Source organism: Lampetra planeri, chromosome 36 (assembly GCF_965212315.1).
Source record: "Lampetra planeri chromosome 36, kcLamPlan1.2.h2, whole genome shotgun sequence".
Classification (NCBI taxonomy): Eukaryota; Metazoa; Chordata; class Hyperoartia; order Petromyzontiformes; family Petromyzontidae; genus Lampetra; species Lampetra planeri.
In genome coordinates, this window is record NC_136142.1 from 5,529,605 (window position 1) to 5,556,768 (window position 27,164).

At 43.2% G+C, this 27,164-nt stretch overlaps 2 protein-coding genes across 2 annotated transcripts; both read left to right on the plus strand.

Moving 5' to 3' along the window:
* Nucleotides 1-9,597: 9,597 nt before the first annotated feature.
* LOC144730710 (uncharacterized) lies at nucleotides 9,598-13,505 on the plus strand. Its single transcript, XM_078611404.1, has 2 exons — nucleotides 9,598-10,242; nucleotides 12,196-13,505. Exons 1-2 carry the CDS (start codon nucleotides 9,847-9,849, stop codon nucleotides 12,400-12,402), a joined length of 603 nt encoding a protein of 200 aa, XP_078467530.1. The 5' UTR covers nucleotides 9,598-9,846; the 3' UTR covers nucleotides 12,403-13,505.
* Nucleotides 13,506-16,685: 3,180 nt separating this feature from the next.
* Nucleotides 16,686-26,865, plus strand: LOC144730709 (NPC intracellular cholesterol transporter 2-like). Its single transcript, XM_078611402.1, has 4 exons — nucleotides 16,686-17,244; nucleotides 24,239-24,346; nucleotides 25,285-25,457; nucleotides 26,343-26,865. The coding sequence occupies exons 1-4, from the start codon at nucleotides 17,148-17,150 to the stop codon at nucleotides 26,430-26,432; spliced, it is 468 nt and encodes a 155-aa protein (XP_078467528.1). The 5' UTR covers nucleotides 16,686-17,147; the 3' UTR covers nucleotides 26,433-26,865.
* The last annotated feature ends 299 nt before the right edge of the window (nucleotides 26,866-27,164 follow it).

The following is a 27,164-nucleotide window of genomic DNA, read 5'->3' on the forward strand; positions in this document are numbered from 1 at the left end:
TGTTGCATAATTTGGCTAACCCGTGAACTGTGGAAAGTCCCCTGTTTATCGTTGCTTCAACAAGAACATGTAAATCTTCAAATGCCCATATCTGTGTTTCCGACCAAATCATTGGGAAATGTGGCCAATGCCGTCAGATCTCACAAAGCTAAGCAAAAATTTGCCTGGACAGTGTTTTAATGGGTGACCACCATGCACACCAGGTCAACCACTGGGAACTAGGGCTGAACGATTAATCGATTTCAAATCGAAATCACAATTTGAAACAATGCGATTAGCAAATTGAAAAGGCTGCGATTTTTTGCAATTTGAAAAGTAATTTCTTATTGGAATTGTTTTATTTTTTATTATTATAACTTTTTTTATTTAAATTAACACTTGTTCTATGTTTGATTGTTCTATTTCAATTCAAACATTTTAATAAATATATGTTGGAAGCAATTCATATGTTTTAAGTTCTCATCCCTGCATTGGAATATATAGAGCAGTTCATATTTTGATGGCACCATGTGGTAATGCTCCATCACACTTTTTAAATCTATTACACAGTGAATATTGAACTGAAGCTTGACTTAAAAAAATGTAATCGCAAATCAAATCGCAATTGCAATATCTGTCAGAAAAATCGCAATTCAATATTTTCCCCAAATCGTTCAGCCCTACTGGGGACATGCAGCTACGAGCTGGGCACACGAGGGCAGTGCAGCAAAAAACTATTGTTGTGTACAGTACTGTACTTTAATGCCCCCTAGTCTATGCTGCCTGCCTTCACCGACCCGTACCGTAATGCATTTGGTCAAATAATATCAATAACCCACGCAGTGTGGGGAGGTCCTCATCCAGCAGTGTGTATTTTGGACTTGTTTCGCGCCGTATGTAGCCAACCGTGGATAGACAAGGGGGCTGCGCGTGTACATTGCATTTGGAGGCTCTGCACTTCACATTCTGTGCGACATTGATGTGAAACACCGCATCCGTGATTGGTTGGGGACACAGCTATCCGCCTCTCTCCTCATGCTACCATGCCTGGATCTGAAACAACCCTGTAGCAGAGGTCGCAAACGGGTTTTGATTCCTTACCCGTACCCGGCCGCACCAGGGTCGCAAATGGGTACCTGTACCCGGCCGGGTACGGGTAGCCGTTCCCTACTCGTACCCGTACCCTACCCGAAATGAGTGACAAATGGCTACTCACCAGTGACTCACGGCCTACCCGTACCTGGCCGCACCAGGGTCGCAAACAGCTACCCGTACCCGGCCGGGTACGGGTAGCCGGGTATCGGGTAGGGTACGGGTATCGGGTACCCGGTTGCGACCTCTGGCCTGTAGTGTTGTGGAAAGCAGGGGTGTGAAGGGGGGGGGGGATGATGGAGGCTTGGTCCCCCCTTCAAAGTCTGTTTCAGTATTCAAGTTCAATAAATTTTGGTACAAATTTTCAACGCATTGTAATATTTGCTCGCATATCTTTCCTTTAGTAGGCATCATACAACGTTGTTTAAAATACGTTTAACTTTGATTGTGTTGTATGTATGTTGAACTTCTATCGCACCGTACATAGCCAACCGTGCTAACGGGAGGTGTGGGGTAAGGACAACAAACTAAACACAAAAAGCTATTTTTTGTATGACCCCCCCTCCCATTATCTACTTTAAACAGGCTTAATCTGAACCCCAATCTTCTGCAACAAAACGTCTAAACCGCAAAGTGACTTCGACATTTTTCCGGCTCTTTCCATCCAAACGGAAAGAGTGTCTGTGCAATTGCTCTTGTTCGTTCGTCGAACTTAAAAACTGAGAAGCTGAATTGTGACCTGTAGACGACTGCAATCGGCACAGAGGACGAAACCGAGATTGGTTTTCTGCATGAGGTGGCCGGGTGGCTCAGAGGTCGGAGCTCTGAGCTGGCACCGCTCACACATCCTGGGTTCAAATCCAGGCAGCCGCCTGTGATTGCGCGCTTTCGGATGTGCTTCTGCCGTCTGGAAAGCTCTTCCTTCCTGTATATTAGGTACCCACTGGAGCTATGCACTTTTAAATCATCTAGATTTAAAACTAATTTCTTTCAAACTGCTTTTTGTGTTTAGTTTGTTGTCCTTTCCCCATACCTCCGATTAGCGGGGTTGTCTACGTACGGCGCGAAAGAAGTTCAACATACATGAAACCGGGTTCTCAAGTGTAGCTAGTTGATAGTGTCGCGGCTCGGTCACCAATGACTAAACAAAAAAAGTTCAATCACAATGAATTTGCTCTGCGATTTATGTCGGATGAAATCCAGCGCTGAGAATTACAAATATCCATTTGATTGTTCGCGGGAGAAAGATTACTTGCTGTGACGGGGCGGGTGGCAAAATGCCGCCCTCTACCTTGTGGACCAAAACTCACTTGGAAGGAATTTCTGAATCAGAATCTTGGAAGGGATTTCAGAAGTAGCTCCGTGGTATCCGCTTCCGTGGGCCGATCTCAATTTCAAAGGAGTGCCACTTCTCTTGCGAGAGATCCGAACTGATTCCTCATCTCGTTACGTGACATCGATAGCACATTCTAAATAAAATTGGGGGAGTGAGGAAAGAAAAAAAGAGTTGGGTTACTTGTGGATTGGGTGAGTGTTGTACACCAGGAAACGTGTTATGTTTGACATGCACATTTTGAAATCGTAGAGCATTGTGGGATGTTATTTGAGATGCAAAGGTTGCAGTGAGCATGTTATTGATTAATTAATGTTTTAACACACTTCAGATTATATATACCAGTCAACCTTTCAAAAAAAGGTTTTGTTAGAGTTATTTTAGAGAGCACTGTTAAAGCACTTGAACGTCAGTTTTGTAGAAAACAATAAACTGTAACTTTTAAATAAAACTACTTTGCTTTGTATCTCCGGTGACGAAGTGAGTTAATCGGTGCACCTAAAACACACGGCAAAGTTAGAACCACGAATGGTTGTATTGCCAGTTCACCGTTTCTATCTTGAGATATTTTTGCAATTGCACGCATCATAAATCCACTGTATTTGTTACGAATTTGACAGCAATCTTCAAATTTGCTGTTCCTCCAGCATCATGAGACTGCTAGCATTTATGGCTTACAAAAAAAACTAATTTAAATTATCTGCATTGTAAGAAGCTCCATATGTACATTTGCGAGAGGTGGCAAACCCTACGTGCAGGTCATGGCGATTAATTCTCCATACGTCAGCATGCTGGTCAGTGTGGTTTGGTGAAGGCGTGGAGTAGAAATGGAGCATGATAAAAGTCTAACAAATGTCGCTACAGTAGACTGCCCTCTGCTAACGACCAAGACCCACAGGATCCGATAACACCACACAAGGACGATCCAGGCTAAGCCCTGCATAGCTTCCGAGATCAGACGAGATGGGACACATTCCGATTGATTTGATCATCGTGAAGATACACGTAGCAACATTATTATTATTAACAAGAAATACCTTCACAAGCGGTGTGTTTGAGCTGTGGGCTGCCACACTTTTTCTCTTTTAAACCATATGATATTTAGAATCAAGTGGCAATATGTCCGTGGAATATCCCAAGAAGAAACACCACTGTAACTTCAATTATATCATTTGACCAGTAGTAGCGAGACTCTACACTTGCTTCAGCAACAGTGTGGATGACTAACCGCTGTGTTTTACACCTGATCTGTAAACCTGCAATGGCATAGCTGTCGAATGTATGTGTAATGATGACTTGATACACTTGTCTTATGATGGTTCATTCATACAGGTAGAGACCACACTGCAACAGCTCCAAGTCTCCCGCGCATCTCCCTTATATATGGACCGAGGCCACACCCCCCTTCTCGAACCTTCTCGCTGGCTCGAGATGCTCGCTCCACCTGCAGAGTCTACCGTCCTCTTTCGTCACTTGGCCACGCTATTCTCGATCATTCCCGTAGCCACCAGTCCCTTCATACTGCAAGCTGACACCCTTGTTATTACCTCCCGTGGCCACTAGTCCCTTCGCACTTCCGGCTGACTCCCCTGTCATTACCTCTCGTGGCCACTAGTCCACTCACACCACAGGTTAACTCCGTTGTCATTACATACGTACATACGAATGTTGAACTTCTTTTGCACCGTACGTAGCCAACGGTGCTAATCGGAAGTGCGGGGGAAGGACAACAAGCCAAACACAAAAGGCAGTTCTAAAGACATGAGTTTTAAATCTAGATTTAAATGTGCAAAGCTCCAGTGACTTCCTAATATCGGAAGGAAGAGCGTTCCAGACGGCCGCAAAAGTGCATTTGGCTGTTCGATAGCCAGCCAAAAGCTGCTGTTGCTGCGAGGACCGAATTTCTTGTGATGGCTTATGTCTGTTGATGAGATCGACAAGGTATTGTGGTTCATTTGTGGCAAGCACTTTGTGTGCAATGAGTGCGATCATATAATGAATTTGTTTGGAAAGGGGAAGCCAATGCAGGTCAGCGAGCACTGAACGAACATGAATGTGCGGGTGGTGTAACTGTACCGTGCCCCACATGACATAGGGATCCAAGTGGGCAGGGGGGAATAATAAGGCACCGGGACCCATGCCAACCCTAACTACACCAACAATACCATGCCACCAGGTCTCAAAGTCAGGCTTGACTGAACGAATGAAATGAAAAACCACACTTTGTTTAACATATTTTGTCGAACCGTTCGTTGGTGATGAGGCTGATAATCGTCAACTAACAATACCCGGAAACAAACGTTTTTACTCCCCTGGAACAAATCTTGGCACTATAACAGAGGACAGTGGCTCAGTTGCTCTGACACAGACCAAGTGTCCGATCTCTGAGCCATTCGGCCACATTTAAACTGTCCATGTACATTCATAAATTGAGACAATGGGCCTGTTGACCCGCATGGGATAGGAAGGCCCTCGGCTAGCATTCGATTGTACAAGTTACGTAATGATTTTCGTGTGCGTGTCTTTCACCCTCGATTGTTTAGACAACATCTCTGAGTCACTGATTTTGTCCTAACCGCTCCCTTTCCTGTTGTATTAATGAGTAAACAAACATGCCTCATTTTACGTAGGCAATATTTAATAGGCATTAGGTAACATTTTAGGGTAGTGGCAGATTGGGGGAGGGGTGGCGGGAGAAGCAGTACACAGTGGTTCGCGAAATTCGCTATGAATCTAGCCACCTGAGCTTGATTTCCAGCTGTAACTCACATGAGTTGGCGAGTTATATCTGAACCGGTCCTGGGCCCCCTTTCTTCACCAACTGCACAAGCCGGAATGGTGAAATACGGTCATATAACCACAAATATCAGTAAAAGATGATTACTTTCAGTGGCTGCAACAGACAATATTAGGAAAGGTGGTTTGTTACCAATCATAAGTTGCATGTTCTCCCCGTGGTCGCGTGGATTTTTTTCCTGGTCCTCCGGTTTTTCCCTCCACATTAAAAAAAGCTACTATATATTTCCACGCGATAAGCCACTTCGTTGAGCTATCATTTGTGGCCAGATCGCTTCTGAAAAGAAGCTATATGGCTCAGTGGGCCTTACCTGGTAAAACTCGGCTACCTCAGTTGAATTCCTGGCCATAGCTAACATCAGTGACGAGTGGTAACTAAACCAATCCTTGGACCCCTGGCCCCTTAATAGCCCGTGCTGACCAGTATGGTGAGGTATGGTCAAACAAACTTTTGCAACAATTAGCATTATTATGAAGGACCCGATAAGACGAGTTAAATATTTTTTAAAGGAGCTCTGGGTATAATAAATATGTTACATCATAATGGCAAGTAGATGTTTATGCAACAAATTAGAACAGATAAGTTAACATCAAAATATCAAACATCACAGCAGCAAACAGGTGCAGGCAGGTTCATGCAGGGCTTTACACAGACAAGAAGCATGGCATCCTCAGGCAACGTAGGCATACCAAGGTTCTTGTGAACAGTTGGCACAGAGTGGAACAAGGAACGATTCTTGATAGAGCCTTGGTTTGCCGGAAAACAAATTAAGCTCCTGCACCTCCGATTAGCACAGTTGGATGCGTACGGTGCGACAGAAGTTCAACGTACATACGTACATACGAAGCTGGGATATTCGATTCATGAAGTGATAAAATACACAAGCATGCAATACACCTCGTTAGATATCTGCCCCCTCCACATAAAACATTTTAACTATTTAAAAAAACGAAATGCACTTCCCATCAACCACAAATCCTTCTGGGAGTGCACAACCCTAGAGGCACTGGCCAAAACACGCAAGCTTTTGGCGCGGTTTCAACAGCGACGCTAATGATTATTTAGTGTTATTTATGACATAACATTTCGTCGAACCCATGTCTGAAAAAGAGAGTACTTGCTTCTAGCTTTGGGCAGTTCACCAGCTTTGGTTCAGGCGGGTCTGTTGATGAGACGCTGCATGTCGAAACCAGTCCAGTGTGCTTCTATTGCACCAGTGCTGCTAAAAAAATATGCACATCCAGAAGGCCTTGTGATTGACAGAAAGTGTAAAAAATTAACCCGTAAAAACAACGTTTTTCACTATAAATCCTTTATATGCGTGGCATCGGTTTTATTTTATTATTAATTTCTGTTTTTCTTGAGTAAGAGTTTCATTTTTATCACATTGGTATTTTAAATTAAATATGAAAAAAAAAATTTCCTAAAAAGTGGAAAATTTTGGAAAAAAATTTTCACGAAAATAAGTTGTCACGCACAACGAGTCTGTGTGCAAAATGTCAGCTCGATTGGATCACGGGAAGTGGGTTAAAAAACGACCGAAAGATTTGCACGGTCGTAAGCGCGCAAGCAAGCAAGTGAACTTAATATAAAGGATTTAAAAAAACACTTGATGGCCAGCCAGAAAACGTAGCCAATTGGATTTGTTGGCCACCTTTCTTGATAAGAGAGAAATGCTCATTAAATACCACGGTGTTGGACGTACTCGGTTGAACCGACGGTGCATTCGGTTCGTGCATGAATCAAACTTTTGACTTATTTCGCCAATCAGCCACTTTTCTTTCCCAATCTAAAATTACCTTCAAAATTACACTCTAGATGTATAATCACGGTGGATAAAAAAATATTGACCTAAGATTGCCCAATTAGTGGAACAGCGCACATTAAAATGTATTTTGTTTAACGAAGTGAGACCTAAAGACAAAATAAAGTGCGGCAAATTTTATTCGTCATAAATTCCAATGTCGAGGTCTGCTAGCCACGAGAGGGCTTCGAGAGAGTTCGCGTAACTGTGCGATTCCTCCGTTTGAAGGAAATGAAGACTAAGAGTGGTTTACTGCATGGCCCATAGTTTGGGTTGCATAGCCTACAATCGCATTATTGCGGATTGTTTTTAATTATTTTCCCAGATGTTTTTTTTTTATGAAGTAGATGTTCCACATCAACGACTTGTTTGACGTTCTGATGCGGGGTTGATGGACCACGGCATTGACTTTGTGGAATGTCCAACGCCAGGAGGGGGTGACGTTTTGGGTCTTGAATCAGGTTGAAAAAATAATAGGTTTCACCCTTTCTGGCAATGCATATATTATTAACATGTTTAAATTTTGACTTAAAACTTTCGTGACTGCAAGAATTCATTTTTTTGTTTCTTTCGGTAATGTCACGTAAATAGAAAACCAAAAATGTAAAAAAATATATAACTTCAATTACAAATTTTTATAATAAAATTAAAATAATAAATTGAAAATAAGAACAGCAAAAAACCCCACAGTAAAATAAAAATAGTAAAATATAATACATATCTTTTTTTAATTGAAAATAAAAGCAAAAAACTCACGACGTTTCGGTCTCAATACAAGCGGTCTTCATCAGGCGGAGAAGACTGCTTGCGACCGAAACGTCGTAGGTTTTTTGCTTTTATTATTTTTAATTTATTTTTATTTTACTGTGGGTATGTTTGCTTTTATTTTCTATTAATAATTTGTATTTTTATTTTAGTATTTAATTTAATATAAAAACATTTACGTGACTTTACCGAAAGAACCAAGAATATTATCATGTTTATTTGCATGTTTACCACAAGTACCGTGTGTGGTTAATACCTTGCTATTTGGCGTTTGAACACCTGCTGTTTTGTTGCCAAAAAGGGTCAAACCTCTTCTTATTTTTTCTTACTTTGCTCCTGGCAACAAAAAAGGTCCCATTTTTGGAACGAGGTTGTTTATTCCGGACGTTCAAGTTAATTTATTAGGTATAGCCCTGTGAGCCATTCGGCTCTTGAATCGGGTGCAACCGCAACAAACAAAAACATGAACAAGAAAACATCTTAAAGTGACTATGTGACTAAGTGCATGAAATTGTCTTTTCCGAGACTAAGGTGCTCTGCAAGCCTCCTGGCTACCATCAAAGGTTTGTACACGAGGCCATCCAAATATACAAACACAGACATCATTTCAACCGTGATGATGGGTACAAACTTAGTAATCATTGGAAAGATGTTATGAACCATGCAAAAAAGATTTAACTACACATATTTGGAGCATTCCTAGCAGCGATTTCAGCCGCACCACATCTACATAACAATAGGCTCAGTCAACCATTCTACACAACAAAGACTAATTTCCTGGCAGCGATTTCAGCCGCATCACCTCTACATAACAAAAGGCTCAGTCCCTTTTACACGCACCTTTACATCATCAGCACCTAGTTTACACAACAAAGGCTCATTCCTAACAGCGTGCTTCAGCCGCACCGAACCTCACAAAAAAAATATTCAGGGCCTTACCTTGGCTCCTTCCACCCTCAACCAGTATATATACAAGGACTGTTTTCTTGGAATTTCTTTTACTTGATACAGCTATCGTGCTGTGACGGTTCCACCTGAAGACGGAAGCTTGTGTTGCCTCCGAAACGTCGTGATTTTTTTTTTACTTTTATGAATTTTAATTTTTTACCTACGTGACTTTACCGAAAAAACTTAGATTAACGCCATCCGTCTTACTCCGTACTACAACAAACAAACATGGCCAAACCAAAACACTTTTCGAAATCACCCAAATAAAGCCATGAAAGCAATGAAACAGTGATCATATGAACTGTGACGGAATTTTCACAATAAACGACATAAACAACATGTACTGCCAAAACCCTGCAGCCATGGCTGGCTGCATGAGTCACTCTACAACAGCAGGAGCATCAGTCGGAGTATCATCATTTTTCAATGCCCCTTTAAGGGGCCAGGGGTCACGGAAATTTAAACTCCATCCTGAAATCTCACGAGAGAATAAATCTAAAATAATATAACACTATCTACATTTATAATACATGCTACTGTATGAATTTATTAAAACAAAAAAAATCACGTAGGAATTTTTTTTTAATTAATAAAAGTAAAATAAAAATAAAATAAAAATCACGACGTTTTGGAGGCAACGTCGTGATTTTTATTTTATTTTACTTTTATTTATTTTAATTTTTTTTCCTACGTGACTTTACCGAAAAAAACCCCTAAGAATGTGAATCCTTGCAGTTACGAAAGCTTCAAATCTAGAATTAAAACAAAAAAAGTTTAAAGTTTTCTTTGTCGTTTAGTTTCAGCCAATAGCGGCAAGAGACGCCCCGCCATGCGAAGGTCGGGGCGTGACGTCACTTCCGCTCGAGGCCCAACTCCCGGCGAGCACCGCGCGCGGACCTTTTTTTCCCACGTCGCCATTTCCTCTTCGCCTTCTCTCCCGACGTGCGGCGTCTTCCACCTCCTCGCCTCGGTTGTATCCCCTCCCCTCCATCGCTCTCTCCTTTAGCTCGTCTAATCATCGTCATCACCGTCTCACGCCTGCCGTGGTGTCTGTGTGCGAGTTTGGTGCTGTGCGGAGCGCTTGTGCTTGTCGCTGTTGTCTTGACCTCACGCCGTAGCAGCTTCGCCATGTTCCGTCCTCGCGGGAACTCGAGCTTACAACAACAGCAGCAGCAGCAGCAACAACACCGCGCCTCTACTCCATCTCCACACCACGGCGGCTTCGGGCCTCATCACGGCGGCCAGCAGAGCCCAGCGACCAGCCCCCGAGGAGCAATGCGCTTCGTCTCGGCGACGTCGCCGCAGACGGTCGGGTTTCAGCAACAGCAGCTGATGATGATGCTGTACCAACAGCAGCAGCAGTTCAGTCCCCAGCAGCAGCAGTTCAGTCCCCAGCAGCAGCAGTTCAAGCAGCAGTGCTTCCAAACGCCGTCGCCGCGGTTCAGCCCCTACGGGCAGCAGCGAAGCCCACGTGGTTCCCCGTGGCGCGGGGAGACGCCGAGGGGCCGCGGCTCCTGGCAGCAGGTAACTAATGCACAACACGGGGGACAGGCCGTGGCTTCTAGACCTACGAGGGTTTGACGATAAGGCCATAACACACGTGGCTGATAAGCTATAGAAAGCATTACGAGGGTTATATGCATGGGGTTAACGAATAGACCATCATAAACACGGTTTACTGATGCCTTATCAAGTGTACAGATTAACTAGAATCACAGCGTTATGTTTCAAATAAGGTCCTTATCAAGTGTACAGATTAACTAGAACTACAGCGTTATGTTTCAAATAAGGTCCTTTTTGGTAGACTACAAATTGTTCAGAATGCGGTAGGATGCTCACCTGAACCCCATTACATAACCATATTTCCCCGGTTCACTTGTATTTACACATGCTGCCGGCCTTGAAACGAGTAGAGTTTGAGGCTTCTACTCGTTTTTAAAGCTTTGCAAGGGCTTGCACCACCACATTCACGAGCTTATTCATCCGTACAACCTGCAGACTGCCCATGTGTGCGTGCCTCGATCCTGGGGCTGCGTTCCTGGGGTCAGCGGGCGACTTGCTGTGTGCGCCTCGGTTGTGAAATTTTTTCCTCTTTGGAAATTCGTTTAACCGACTGTGGATACTTTTTAAGTCGCGTCTAAAAACACAATTTATGTTTATTCTATGTAGCGCTCCTCTATCGGCCTTTTCTAACAAAGGCGCATTGAGACATTCGTGGAAGGTGCCTTACAAATGTAAATTATTAAGCAGAAATCGCTAAGGGTTAACTATTATATAGATTTGGTTATAAACTATTCATGACCACGTGGGATAATGCAGGGTGTTCAAATTATAAACTACCTCGTATATAGCTGCAGGATATAATATACTTTAATGAGAATATAAACTATAATAAAACATCGTAAAGATACATCAATGTGCATAATGCACTCTATGGTTTATAAATTTAACCTTATGGCGGTACCCCGGGGTACCATAGTACCCCGGCTCTCGCATAATGTCCATGAGTCTGTGTTGATGGTCGGCGATATGGAAATCGACTCATCTCGACGAGCTGTACACTACGATGCACCACTACGGTGCGTACACGAGCGTTCAGGGTTTCAGCGCAATCGTCCTCGCTGCGTTTCGACATCGCGGAGTAGCACCGATTTCGGATTGATTGGTACCCCAATCGCGGAGTTAAGTACACCCCTGGAAAAAATAGTGTCCCAGAAATAAAATATTTAATTGCCTCGGGCATTTTGTATTGTTTGGTACCCCGGGGTACCGCCATAAGGATCAACTCGCACCTCACGGGGTGTTAACAGGAGTTGTACTCTTTGGATTAAAGGCCATGCTAACACTGGTCAAAGGGTTAGTTGCGAGGTTTTACGAGCACATTGAGGCTTCCGAGCCTCAAAATACTGCACACGTGCCTTGGGTAACGCAGAAAACGCCAAACATTGGGCCACCGTTAGTTGATGTGGGCCCCTTAACAGTTATTGGTCCAATGGCCACCAACGTTTGGCGTAACGTTTGAATATTTTTTTGTTTCCTCCACAGTGCTGATCATAGCCGCAGCCCAGGTTAATGTTGGGTTGGAATTTTGCAAGTCGCGTTCACTCGGGAGTTTCACCTTGGTTATGAAATAATATCGATTATCCGAGTGGCTTGGTTAGAATTTAATTTAACAAGCAGCCTTAGATCCTGAGTTTTAATCCATGCTTATACTAATCGAGGACTTCTGGTTCAGCAAACTTGAGTCTGTGATCAAAATACCCTACACTTTGCTTTTGGCCACGTTTAGCACTCGGGGTCGTATTTAATCGACATATACACATAACAAATCGTAGAGACAATTACATTGCCTTCAGGTTGCAGCATTGACCTATAAGGCACCCGTGGAATTAGCTTAATCCCTGAACTTTGTAACCGCGTCATATTTTTTTTAAAGCAGTCAGGCGTATTTGTGACAAACAATTTCTCGTCCACAAGGGATCACCAAGGATGCCAGGCTCCCGCTCTCCGTGGCACGGCCGTGCGGACAGGGAGGCTAGTGTGGATTGCTATTACAAGAGCAGCATGGTGCAGGACCCCTGGAGGGGCCTAGTGCCCGTGTCTGTAATCGACGTGGAGGGCGGCAGGGACCAGGAGGTCAGTGGTAGGCACGCAGGACGCTATTTTGGCCGGCTCACGGCCTAAATTCGCTTCCCGTACTGCAAGCGTTGGTGCCCGCTAGAACATTTGTCCTGGTGTGTCGCAGCCACAAGAGCGGGGCTATGTCGCCTTCCGATGCAGCAGCAGCAGCACATTCAGCAGCTGTTTGATCAGCATCACTCGTATGGCGTATTTTATCGCTGAAAGAGTTTGTTTTCCCAAACAAAACGAGCTGTGCATTTCTACAACACGAAGAAACGTTCTTTGTATCTGTTATAATCTCAGCAAACGTTTTACGACTACAGCTGCACGCATTCAAATGCAGTCACAATGTATTGACATTTGTAATAGTGGTTACAAATCTCGTGTTTATTACCAGATAGCCCATAGTCTACTTACAGCAGATATCTGCTTGGGAGTTGGGCCGTGAAGTTACATCGCACAATAAACAAATTGGTCAATATATTTAACATCAATCTACCGGATCCAACTAAAATTGTATTTGTTAACCATCTGTGCACAATATTGGCTAAAAGGGGAAATTGAACACTTCAAGACAACTTTTCTCAACAGAAACGTCCATCTGCTGTAAATTATCATGGGAAATAATAATTTCAAACAGAAGAGGTACATTTTGTGCATTGTTAACCTCGGCATGGTATGTTTGTTTTTATAAGCTAGCAAGGGTATATTTTGCTAAAAAAAATTGTAGTCAACACATTACTTGAGCATTTACCCCCATGTATTCAGAAGAGCTGTGTTAATTGCATGCATTAGATGTCCAACGCCAACACCAGCAACATACATTTTGGTTTTAATTATGGGTTTGGTTTTTAAAGAGCTTATGGTAATTATATGAAGTTATTTCATACTTTCAGTTCAACATTGAGTTTTCCCCACCCGATAGGTGGTGTATTATTTATGTATATCATGAAACAAGGGCAGTTGATGACATTGATTAGTTGACATTTTTGAATGTAACTCCTGTAATACAAACAAATTTTGTAGTTTTCTACCATCACTTTCCTGTATAAACAGTATTTATTTTGACGAGAAGGCAGCTTTGCCAATTGTTTTGTAAATGTTACTGCTCAACAAAGATAAGGGTTTTTGTAATAAAGTTGTTAAGTTTGTGTGTATCATTTAAATACATTTGCCAACTGCTTCACTTGACACTGCACAACTACACAAGTGTATAAGCGCGTCAATTACCCTGATGTTGATGATGAACACCAGCACTGACATGGGTCTTAATATTTTTAATATTAACTATGAATGCCGCATGTATAGCATTCACTTTCAAGTCACTGCAGAATAACACAATTATATTGTATACCTCGTCATTAATGAAATAAGTACTGCCCATTTTAATTTATCAACACTGATGACGGTGAGTTGAAAATTGTGAAGAGGTGCATGCTTCAAATTAAATGAAATGTTATTTTACCAGGTAAGGCCCACTGAGCTATATAGCTGTTTTTTAGAGGCGACCTGGCCACACGATAGTTCAATTATGTGGGTTTTGTGGGAATTTAAAGCAGCCAAATACTAAAAACATTCAATATCTTGAGGAGAAAGCTGGAGGACCCGGAGAACAATCCACGCGACCACGGGGAGATCGTCAAACCAAATATACAGGTTTGGGATTGAACCCATGCCCTGTGTATCAGGTGAGGTAGTTAACATCTCGCATTGGCGAGGAAGAGGAACCATTAGATATTTAAAAAAAAAACATTCCTGCGGAGGGAGCTGGTAGGAACGTTGGGTTGCTCTGTCAATGGCCAGGGTCAACGGCAGCGTGGTGTATTCCGCAAATATGGCCGACTGTGAGGGCGGGCACAAGCCGGCGTGAGTAGGTTAAACGTTGAGTTTTATAAGGGCACCACGGGGTAACCAGCCCCTCCCCACCCCTCCCATTTTTTGATGCACGACGGACAAACAATAATCCCCTGTGAGCCGGTGTAACCAGGAGGTTCCTACCAGTAAAAACAATTGGGTTAGGCAGGACACGCCGCTAGAAGGTATGATTGCCAGTGGTCGATGCTAACGGAGTGGTAGAATGAAAGAACACTCCAGATATTACGTCCACTACCGACTTGTAAGAATGAAGTGACTGCTTGGGGAGGCCTTAATCCACCAATGCAGCTTAACCATATTTCTGCGGCACGCTTTCGAGCTTACTGGGTCTTTGTGGCACATTGAGACAAAAACTATGGCCACGTGTGGAGAGAGAGTTGACAATCCCTTATATGTACTTTCCACCGTACGTCGCTAATCGGAGGTGCAGGGCAAGAGCAATAAAAAGCTGTTCTAAAGAAATGAGTTTTAGATTAAGGGGTGCATATCTCCAGTGGCTTAATATCGAAAGGAAGAGCTTTCCAGACGGCCGCAGAAGAGCATCTGCGTGCGATGCAAGGATGACGAGTTCGCGTTATGGTTTGTATTGTGCTTTATATCTGGCCAGCACTAATTATTGCCACCTCGTTAGGCAACCAGAAACCTATGGCAGCTCTGCTAGCAGTACCTGTAGTGAATTGCAATAATCCAACCTTATTGATGCGATACAACACCGTGTTGGATATAAAAATTGCAGGACCTGACTACATTTTGCACGTGGTTATGAAACGAAATTCTGGTCTCGTGGTGCCGAGGCTCTTGAGTAAAAAGTATTTTAAAATAAAAAAATTTAAACCACGCTTTAATTAAATGTACCCTACTCGTGTAATGGCAGAACTCGACGACTCCAGGAAGTGGCCCCGCATCAGTATGACATACCTATACCAAGTTTGCAGTCGATACGACATTGGGAAGATGATTGCAATAGAGTTACAAGATTTGAGGACATAACAGACAAAATATATTTGTTTAATAGAATATGGTATTATCAGTATCACATAAGTATACCAAGTTTGCAGTCGAAAGCACATTGGGAAGTGGGTAAAAATGTAGTTACAATATTTTTTATGGATACAACAACAGACTGAGTTAAATAAAAGCGTGTAATAATAAAAAAGTGAATCCTGGAGTCTGCAATGAACCCCCAAAATCTGACAATCAATTTGTCCCAACTGCGTGATTGTATCAAATGTTTTAATTTGTGTCTCCCCATGTCTCTATCTTTGTGTGGCTGCCCAATTTGACCAAATGAAAACGTTACATCTCGGTCGGTATTTTTTTTCCAGCTGCAAAGGTGAATGAAATCGTGCTGTTATAGTTGTGTAACAGAGACTGCTCCAGCTAAGATGTTCTTAAATACTTGGGTGCTGAGCTTTCGAATATATGCGCTCCATCTAACGCGGGGCAAGATAACGCTGCAAATTATTATTAATACAGCTAGTACATTCTAGATTTGAAGCTTTCGTGACTGCAATGAAGCATACTCTTATGTTTTTTCGGTAAAGTCACGTAGGAAAAAAATAATAGAAATAAAATATTTTCTTTATATTATTTCAATTTTTTTCTATTTTTACCTACGTGACTTTACCGAAAAAACCTAAGAGTACTGCTAGTACAAGTTGTTGCTGCTATTGGTGACTTCTGGAACACGATCCAAATAAAGCGAGGATAAATGCTCGTCTTGTTTAGACGCTGTATCAATTTATTCTTGACATTCTGCATTCTTGGACAAGGCAACGTTAGGTTTTTCTTACGCATCCGTGTTCAATAAGACTGCCTCTGATATTGCAGGGAAAAATATCGTGAGTTTGTGTATGGAATTGCTTTTTTATTTGCCAATAACATCTGATAACCCAACGGCAATTGTTTAAATCATTGGAATGCTGACTAGGCTCCTAAGGTCGAAACACATTGAAAGCGTTCGCTTGCTGCGACAGAAAAGTTGTTGGATGTTGGGAAAGACAACGGGAGGCTGATCCAACTAAAACGGGTTTTATTACAAGACGGACATTAAGAAGAAAAAAAAACTCAATGTGTAAGTTAAAAAGTCGACGTTTCGAGCCATACCTCTGATGTGTGGCGTGCTAACCACGGCCTGTAACAGTCGACGCAGCCTGTTATAGGTTCCAGTGCAAGTGCCGTACCAATTAATAAAATGTTTCCAATACGAGTGAATTATTTGATAATCCCTACCAATTTCAAGCGGTCATCGCGTAATTTGCCGGTAAGAGTGGCGCAATAAAACCGCAAAAGCCGACAATGCGCTGCGGTGTCCTCTGAGCGTGACGTCATAACGAGACGGGGCGGGCGTTCATTGGATGCGGTGTGACGTCACAAGGTGCGGCCGCCGCGCGTCTTGCAAAAATTACGTCATTTGGAGGCTTGCCCCATTTCCGCCTGATGGCCGCTTGTGTTGCGATCGAAACGTGGGGTTTTTTTTTGCTTTTAATTTTCTAGTTACGTGACTACCGAAAGAACCAAGAATATTAATTACGTCATTGTTTTAGAGAGGTGGATGTGTGACGTTGTGGTGCACGTGAAACGAATGCGGATCCGTTCTATGACATTGGCTGCGGATAACCTGGCTGCGTTTTACGCCGCGCTCGTCGGCGGTGACGTCACGACGCTGCGTACGTCCCGGCGTTGTCGGTGCGTGCCTACGTCATCGGAATCTCGCGCGCGCCCGATTGACGACGTCAATGGTGGGGGGGGGGATGGGTCGCGCTTTTACGCGTTGACGTCACGACGTTGACGTGCCGGCTCGCGCACGAGCTTTACGCGCTGACGTCGCGGGCGTGCGTGATGACGTCGCGGGCGTGCGCGATGACGTCACGCGGGCGTTAATCTTCCTGGGGTCACGAGTTGACGACGTTCCCTCCATTCATCCGCTCGCCATGGCCGCGTCAACCTCCTCCTCGTCTCTGCTGTCTCTGCTCTTCGTGACGGCGCTCACGCTCTCAGCGGCGGAGCCGGTCAAATTCAAAGACTGCGGTAAGTTGGCGGTTAAGCGGTGGTGTTTTATAGTGTAAGGGGTGTGTAATGTACAGTGTATTAGAGTACTGTATCGCGTGTGTAATGTTATAGTGTGTGTGGTGCATGGTGTGTAATGTTATAGTGTGTGTAGCGCATGGTGTGTAAGTTATAGTGTGTGTAGTGCATGGTGTGTAATGTTATAGTGTGTGTAGTGCATGGTGTGTAATGTTATAGTGTATGTAGTGCATGGTGTGTAAGATATCGTATGTGTAGGTAGGTGCCCTGTTAGTATAATATAGTTTGCATTATAGTATACAGCAGCGTGTAAGTAATGTGTGTGTTGGTGTTTGTAGGACTGTGATGTGTGCTTGTAATGTAGTTTCTGTATGTTTGTTTCACATGTGTGTATCTAATAGTACTTAAGAATATAAAGTGTGTGGGTCGTAGTGTTTTGTGGACTATGTGTAGTGCAGTGTTTACGCGTCTAGTGTAAGGCAGTGGTAGCGAGTCCATAAAATTACATCATGTTATGTCATTGTTATATAACACATTGTATACCATACTTGCTACAACAACATACAACACTTGTGGGTGTCTCGTATGAACAATTCGGGCACTCATCTCTTGTATTCCTTTGCTGGCTGTGAAAATGGACTGAAGTACATTAGAGGAATTAACTGTTCATGTGCAAAACATTTCGAAACATATCTCTTCCTTATCTTTACGTAAGTTAAATATATTTCCGTCTTTCATACTATTCGCTTTTCAGACCTGTGTTAATCGGAAATATAAAGGTTTTGTCCCCCATCTCTGGGCCTGATCAGAGCCAAGCGTGTTTTAACCCCGAAGATGTATTATCTCGCATCAGATCTTGTTGGTAAGTGCCATCTCTCCACGCCTTGGGCCGTCAGATAAATAGAGAATTTGCGTAATATTTGACCGAGCACTGTGGAACAGTGAAATGAATACTATGAGCGGAAGGTGAGTTATGGAATTTACTGTGCTGTAATCATTCTCACCACTCAATCCATTGCACATTGAAAGCCTCACCGCCGATTAGCACGGTTGGCTACGTACGGTGCGAAAGAAGTTCAACATACGACCATCGCCGCGTTTGCCAATGAGGGTTTGTGAAAGGGGCTGGGTAGGGAGATGATCAGGACCGATTCCCCTTAACCGCGAATCGAACTCTATTCAAGAGTGAGTGCCGTGGCTCGCCATTGAGCCACCGCATTCACTCACACGCGTAAGTGAAGGGAGCAAGAATATGTTTGTTCATTCGTGGAAGAGGTGAATATCCAGGGTGTAGAGGTGATCGTGGGTCGAACACAAAGGATCGCCACCATCCCTGAATGCGAACGGTGGGTGGTGGAGCGTGTCAAAACAACACAGACCATGTGGGAACTCTGCCCATGGCAGTAGGAACAGCAGAGAGGAAACTATTCTCGAAAAAATTCCCACTTTTGGATCGGTGTGCAGTTAAGTAACTGTTGTAATCACGAGGGATTTGGGTGGGCGAGGGGACAAACCTCCAGATAGCAAATGTTGGAACAATGTTGTCACATGCTTCATGTGTTGGAGAGATGCGTCATCAAGATTTGAATCACGTGAATCTCGTAAGAGCAAAACTATCTCATCCTGCTACCCCCCGGGTACGGGTCGACACAAAACAACTGAACACAGCAATTCCACACTGCCCAGCGGCATGTTCCCGATTACGAGAGCTGATGCCGTGTGACTGCATTTGTCAAACAGCCACGTGAGGCTGACTCATGCCCTCCAAATTTCCGTTGACAATTGTCAATACCAAGCTTTGGGGCATCGTCTTCCATATTAATAATCCATTTGCTTCACAAATCAACCGCCTAACTTCCCGCCCACCCCGTCACGATTCTTCTTTCCACCAGTTTGCTTAAATGTCTGGATAATTCTGCGGCGTGCGATGCTGCAATGGTTAGCGCACTGGCTAAGCTAGTGAACATGCAGCTCGTTAGAAAACGAACTACACCACCTCGAGGGGAGGAGAGAGACGCACCGAGAGGCATACCCACGCACAGAGAGAGAGACACAGACAGAGAGACACACATACAGAGAGACAACCACACAGAGACAACCACACAGAGACACATACAGAGGGAGACAGACACATACAGAGACACAAACAGAGGGACACACCCAGAGAGAGAGAGAGACAGAAAGACACGCACACACCGAGACATACACACAAAGTGACACACCGAGAGAGAAACACAAAGAGACGAGAGAGAGACATAAGGAGACGGACACAGAGAGAAAGAGACGCAAAACCGAGAGACACACAGACAACAACAACCGCCATTCGCCACTAAGTGGCGGTGACGTCACCACGACGCTTGTGCCAGGCCAAGTGCACCTTGAGGCCACGTGAAGTGTCGAACGCCCGCTGGCAGGAGGTCACGGGGCAGACCCAGCAGGTGCCACGGGTCGACTGACCGAGATGACCGAGATGACTGGCTGATGCACCACCTTTGCCCCCTACTGTACCAACTTGCTGTGCTTTAGCCACCCGGCGCTCCGCTCGTTGTGAGCGTCGCTCCTCCGCCCTCCGTTGTTGTAGGGCGACTGCCTTCAACTGCCCAGTAGCGTCCTTCACGAGCCTCCTCCACTGAGGCCGATCTTGACACCGCTGGTACCAGTCATCGGCAAGTCCACTCAGCTCCACGTCCTCCTGTACCACATCACTCCATCTCTTCTCTAGCCCGTGCCGCGCCCGTTTAGCCCCCTCGATCCGGCCGAACAAAAGCTGTTTAGGCATGCGGTGGCTGGGCATGCGGGCTACATGACCCACAGACGCACACAGAGAGACACACAACATCACAGGGTATTGCTGGTGTCTACAAACTAAGTTGTGTCTGCGGTAGCAGTTATATTGGGGAAACGAAACGACATGTCTCGGACCGTGTTCGCGAACACAAGGCAGATTTTAAACAGGGCAGAACCAATATCTCTGCCGTAGCTAGATTCCTGCATTCACGAAAGCTTAACATCAAGATTTAACAAGTATTATTATACCTCAGACGTAGCCTGGTGCCTCTTTCTGCTCTATGCTGATGTGTTGTCTGTGTCATAACTTTAAGTTGTTAGTACTTTGATTCAAAATTTTTTTAAACCCCGTCATAAACATTTTGTTTCTCACACTTGTTCAGTTTACTGACTCGGAGATATACTGCGCAAATCATTGCTCTGAACAGCCCAAGGACGTTCAGTCTGGAGGTGACGCCGTGAAAAAACTGGTTCTTTTTTACTTGTGCATTGTAAATGTTGTTTTGTCAGAAGGGCCTAGAGTAGTTTTATGCAGTCGGCTGACTCGGTGTAGCTTAATCATCTCTGAATTCTGCACCTGGGTGTAAAATGCTATTTCTTAATAATGGTCACCTACATAAGTAACTAAATGTATTACGTTTGTTTTGTATTGTACGCTGTATAACATAGCTCTCTAAGGGGTGCTCAAGAGTATGAACAATGTCTAACAAAGTCAACTATTACCACTTAAATTTTCCTAAATTTGATTTCTACCGTGCTTGTTTATGGGTCCATTTTCTCCTCCGTCTGCTTTGGGCAGGAATTCCACACAACTCCCCCTCTGCCCCCCCCCTCTCTCTCTACTTAAGGCCTCGACACAAAGACGTTGTCTTTCTGTGTGCCTATGTGTGTGTCTCTCGCTGTTTGTCTCTGTGTGAGTCTCTCTCTGCTTATGTGTCTGTCTGTCTGTGTGTCTATGTTTTGTCTCTAAAATTTAGCAATCTTTGGAGGAACGTAATCAACCAGGTGGGGTGTTGACTGTTATGTTGGCCGACTGTTGTATTGCATTATATTTCCAAGTTTACTATGTTTGATATCTCATTCATTTGTACCTGATGATGGTTGCTTGTGTTGCAATCGAAACGTCGTATTCTATTATTATTTAATTTAATTTCTTTCGACGTGACTTTACCGAAAGAACCGAAGAATAAAAAAACAATGTTTAACCATTTGTCAATCCACTGCTTGATGAAGGCATCACCATTTGTTCAAGGTCGGAAATAATGGCAGACAGCACGTGAACGTCCTTTATGTAACGTTGAGTAAGGAGTGCGAGATGAGCTGAAGATTTATTCAAATCCCTTTGTCATTCTCCTATTTCCCAAATACGAAGATTACTTATGGGTAAATCGCAAAAATGTAACAGTACCGTAATACATTTTTAGAAAAGAGATTACGTCAAATTTTAAAAGGCCATTATCTGGTTAAATATTGTACGGAGTATTGTTTTGTTTATGGATTTTAGGGTGGGACGGTAGCACAGAGCACTGCACTTTGAACCCAGCAAATCAATCGTACTGTAAACATTCCATAGGCCGCGAATCCCTGTAATTTGTGGATTATTGGCGGTTCGCAAATATTCCCATGATCCCTAGTGGATCCCCGCGGCAGTTTAAAACGCTTGGCGGACCACGATTCATAGAGGTGTGGAGCTGCAGAGTAACATGGAGGTATCTTCTTGGTTCTTTCGGTAAAGTCACGTAGAAGGGAAATAATAAAATAATAAAAATAAAACATAATAAAATGCAATTCTCACGACGTTTCGGCCACAATGCAAGCAGCCGTCCTCAGGTGAAGAACAGGTCTGTCGGAAAGACAGCGTCTGAATGAACACCACCAAGCTTGCGTTGTGGCCGAAACGTCGTGAGAATTGTATTTTATTATGATTTATTTTTATTATTTTATTTCCCTTCTACGTGACTTTACCGAAAGAACCAAGAAGATGAATCCCTGCTGTCACGAAAGCTTTAAATCGAAATTTAACATGGAGGTAATGTTTATTTTTGGTTTGCATTACACAGACTAGCCTTGCTAACATATTTTGTATAGTAAGACTTCAAGAGGATTTTTTAAAGTTTTCCTAATTGCGTCTCAAGTCAAAAAATGAATAAGAAAAAAACCCTTTACCCAAAATTACGTTAAAACCCATAACCTATAAATCCGTGAAAATATTGCAGATAATTTGAATCGTGTAGCTAATTCCTCCCATAGTTCGTGGCACATTGCGTTGGCGTGAATTTATTTTTGGATTATAGGATTCGCAACCCCAGTTCAATGCGGATTATTTGAATCCTGCTGTGGATACCATTCTTGGGCACGACCAGAAAAGGTACTACAGCAGGAATCAAATCCTGGGCACGGGCAGGAATGATGATGAGTGATATCTGAATTGGTCATGGGGTTACCCCCTTCACCGGCCAACACTAGGCAGCATGGTCAAGTATGGTCACACGCCCTCCCCCCCCATAGTGCAGAAAGTTTAAGATATTAAAAATATAAATATCTTTGTAAGAGCTCTGCTGAAAACCTTACGTGTTTTGCCAAGACCAATAATTTGAATCCGCTATGAAGCTGTCAATCAAACCAATCAATTTCTAGTCTCAGAGTTGGAATGAGCCAAATTAGGTGAAAAGGCAAATGTTTGTGCGATAATTGGTGACTGGGCTTAGACGATCAACTCGCTCATACTTTAAGGAACCCGGAATTGAGACCAGAGTCTCAGCGGTACTGGCTCAGTGCTCTGACCTTTGAACCACCCAGTCACCTCTTCACCTATTATGGTGGAGCATTTTATTGCCTGAAAAATCTGATATTATTGGCTCGTGTTAAAAAGGAGCAAATAAAAAAGCAGCAGTTAAAGCCTGGTCAGTGTTTTATGTTTGTTTTAGTTCCCCATAGTGGTGTGCTTGACGAAGGTATTGTCAGCGTTTTACTTGTCTCGCTGTGGATTGCACAGCTAGTGCGTGTACACAGCAAAGCTCGGCATGTTCTGTGCTGCAAGGTCGCGTTGAATGTGCGCGCGGTGCAAGTGTGTGGTTGGGTGTTCAGTGATTACGCAACAGGGTTTGCTTGTCTGAAAGCCAGCTCAAGAAGTAGTTGTCATCATGAGACTTATCTAAATAAAAGTGTATTTGTGTGGGTTTATATTTTTTAGTATTCCAATAGTTTGTCATTAATCTTCAGAGCAGGGGTTGTGTTAGGAGGATTAAGCAGGATAGTACTCCAACTCAATGCATAGGGGACACTTGGATGCAATAGATTTTGCAGCAGAGAATATATTTCACTGCTTTGGCGAAACCATAATGATGATATAATTGGTGAACATTCTCAGTAAATCAAATAGTTATTTCGTTCAGTTTGTTTAGAACCCCGTGATATATTTTTTTCAAAATATCTATCTAGGTTAGTTATCACTTCTTTAATATAACCTAATGGTAATTTAAGCATTTGAATTATAGCCTATTACACTTCCCTTAATGGACCTATCCTTAAAAGGTACAGTATATTTAACGCCCACTACATTGGCAATTCGCCACAGACGTATGAAGCGTCTGCAGAAATTGACCCATTATGTGCAAGCTGGTCAGTTGCAATCTTTTTCCACAACTTCACACTAACCATTGGATTTCCCAGCCACTAAACAAATGTGCTGTTGTGTACATGGTGAGCCCTTTGTCAATCCATTGCCCGATGAGAGCCTCCTCACAGTGTGTCGGGTCGTTTGGATTATTTGTGCCATAGTTTACCACGGTGGTCAGTGCGGTTTGTTGCAGGTGGGGAGTGCGTGGTGTGTAATGAATATTTAGCTGGTCCTCAATGAGTGAGCGAGTTATGCCAATTCTAATGATGTTCTAGAATCGCTCCATAGCTGAAAATTTGCACAAATTAAATCAGTTAAGTGACTAGATGAATCTAAACACTTTTTTTTATTTTGGGTTCACAATTTATTATTTTTTGTTTTTTGAACTTAGACTTACAAAGGTTTTTATCGGGAGGTTTTGATGGATATTGAATCCAAATATAATCTCAGATTTTCACAATCACATTTGCAGTGTACTATTTGAAGAATGTGGCACTAAATTAAATAAATAGCATGACCAGACCATTCCTTGGTGTACTGGTTTATTAACACAACTGTGCTTTTTGTCTTACCTTGCCTTTCCCCTTTCAGGTTCCCAGACGGGAAAGATATCGGCGGTGAACATAATCCCATGTCCTACCCAGCCCTGCATTCTCTGCAAGGACAAAACCTACAACATCAACGTGACCTTCACCAGCGGTGAGCAGCAGACACGTCGCCTTGTGTTTGGGAAAGCGCAGGAGCTGGTGGGAAAATATATGGATCAGTATAATAGTAGTGGTGATTGTAAGGGTTTTTTTTATCAGCAGAGATGAGATTGTGACATTGCCGCTTGAGCCAAGATGATTCTTTAAGCTGTGCTGTACGAATGTGCATTTTCCACCTCAATCAGGGAATGCCGACTATGGAGAAAGCATTTAGCATGGTGGTATTTTAAGGGATAATATAGCGCTTGTTTGAATTACCATGCCTAGCTGTGAATAAATTATTGTTTATAGATAAGATATGGATTGTGTTATGTTATTTTACCGTGGGGGAGAGCCAGACGACATTTGTTTTGATTTTAAAGACAAACATCGGTAATTATAGTCGCATATATAGTAATATTTACGACAAACGGACAGCCTGTCCTATGGATGGGGTGACATGACACTCCTATGACATTTACCCGGCCCTAGTCATTCTCAATATCTTTATGTTGCCTTTGACCACATCAGGCAGAATGTGCTCAATCTTGTCAGATCTTTGATGATAATCAGGATATGAGCCTGGTGGATAGTGCTTGGATGGGTGACGGCATTGCTAGCGTGGGTGGGCAGCAAAAAGTAGTCCAGCACAAGCCATTGTTGTACTGTACTTGTCTGCATCCATGTCTATGGTCCCTACATTCACTAACCTGCACTGACTGAGGTGTGGTCAAAGAATGTCTATAACATGCAGAGGGCTGAGGAGGCCCTCATTCAGCAGTGGTTTGATTAAAGGACTGTACATGTACATATTGTTACTTATCACACATGGTATTTCGTGTGTGAGCGACCAAATTCTCTCGATTTGTTTTGTGATGCGTGCCCTGGCTCACACTTCCTGCTCCCCCCCCCCCGCCAACCCTCTCAACCTTGTTCCCCAAACCCCAACAGACACGGAGAGCCAGGGCTCGACGGCGGTGGTGCACGGCATTCTCGCGGGGATCCCCATCCCCTTCCCCATCCCCAACAACGATGGCTGCAAGTCGGGTATCACATGCCCCATCGCCAAGAATCAGGCCTACACCTACGACGTGGGGCTGCCCGTCAAGTCCGACTACCCCAGCGTGAGTCTTCCATAGCCATGACCACCACCATCTTTGCACCATGGCCGTGTACTAAACTAACTTGAACTATCAACTTAAACTATTTTATTTTACCAGGTAAGGCCCACTGAGCTATATTGCAATTTCTCAGAAGCGACCTGGCCACAAATGATAGCTCAATGAAGTGGCTTATGTGGAAATTTATCGCAGCCAAATACTCTAAATGCATGTTTCTAAATTCCCGACACTGGGCACATTCATCTGTGGTGGAAGCTCACAATTTAACCCGTCATTTAAAAACTGCCGGATCATTTCCTGAACATTGGCTCCTAAACTAACAAAGCCATCCGATGCATTGTTGTGTCTAGCTTAAATCTGAAAATTTACGAGTGATTTGTATTTATTGTCAGGCAAAACGAAACATCCTCTGACAAACATTCCATTGTTTTTATAATTTCTGTGGTCTCACTTAAGTCTTTATGATTTTGTAAGTTTACAGATTGCTTGAGGATGCCTGTGGAAATTAGATGTTTAACCTCACGGTCAGTGTTCTCAGAAAATAGTTTAACATTTTGAACAAAATGTGACGAAGCATTCCCCTTGAACCATTACAATCACTCTCGGTTTTCTCACCTGGTGTAAACCACAAGAAAATCTGTTTAAGTTGATTTGTTATTTGACTTGATGCGTTTATTTGTGAAGCTAAACTAGTCAAATACTCTAAACGCATGTTTCTAAATGTGGAGGAAAAAAACCGGAGAAACATCCACGCAACCACGGGGAGAACATGCAAACTCCAAATATACATGTGTCAGGGTCGGGATCAAACCCACAATCTCCTGTACACCAGGTGAGGTAGTTAACATCTCTCTAGCGTGGCTGATTTGCTTTTCTGTGCCGTTTCAGATCAAATTGGTGGTCAAGTGGGAATTGAGGGATGACAAAGCAAACGATCTTTTCTGCTTCGAGTTCCCGGTGGCCATCAGCAGCTGCTAAATCCATAGCACAGCAACCAAGGCGGAGTGTGACGACACCTGCTTGTTGTCACTTTGCCTTTGGACTATAAGTACGGTTATGTGATTTGTCCAATTCATGACCCTGACCACGTGATGGATTAATTTCATTGAGTCGATGCAATACCCTGGTGACATGATAATCTATTTCTTGGCCCTGGTAATTCTATTGATCCAATCTGTCAACCCAGTCATGTGATCTATTGTGTGCGTTTTTGATAAAATTATTTTTTTATGGTTACCAGGTCAGCTTTATTATACTTCACAGATTGAATGTGTACATTTAAAGACGTTAAAATTATGAGTTTTAACAGTTTTTTTTTATAAATGCTCACACAGTGCCTTCGACTGACCTTTTTTTAATACGAATGTTCAAGCCCAGGAATAATTAAATAAAGTGCTGTTTTCAAACGTTATCTTGGAGTTTGCATCTATAGCACTCTGATGGATAAAGAGTTTTCAAATCAATATGGGGTGATGGGGTGATGGATTTCCTCTTTCCTGAGTGCAATGGAGTCTTCCCCCCTTCCAAACCAGCTTAAATAGACGCTCCAAGCGTGGTGGTGTTTCATTTAGACGCTGTCGCCTCGACAGACCTGGTCTTCACCTGAGGACGGCTGCTTGTGTTGTGGCCGAAACGTCGTGAGAATTATTTTATTATATTTAATTTTTCTTATTTTATTACTTCCCTTCTACGTGACTTTACCGAAAGAAC

Bases quoted from the DNA above. Each gene is read 5' to 3' on its own strand.
- LOC144730710 (XM_078611404.1), top strand. From the start codon at position 9,847: ATGTTCCGTCCTCGCGGGAACTCGAGCTTACAACAACAGCAGCAGCAG. The intron at 10,243-12,195 runs GTAACTAATGCA...CTCGTCCACAAG, and splicing joins GCCGCGGCTCCTGGCAGCAG to GGATCACCAAGGATGCCAGG.
- LOC144730709 (XM_078611402.1), top strand. From the start codon at position 17,148: ATGGCCGCGTCAACCTCCTCCTCGTCTCTGCTGTCTCTGCTCTTCGTG. The intron at 24,347-25,284 runs GTGAGCAGCAGA...AAACCCCAACAG, and splicing joins CAACGTGACCTTCACCAGCG to ACACGGAGAGCCAGGGCTCG. The intron at 25,458-26,342 runs GTGAGTCTTCCA...GTGCCGTTTCAG, and splicing joins TCAAGTCCGACTACCCCAGC to ATCAAATTGGTGGTCAAGTG.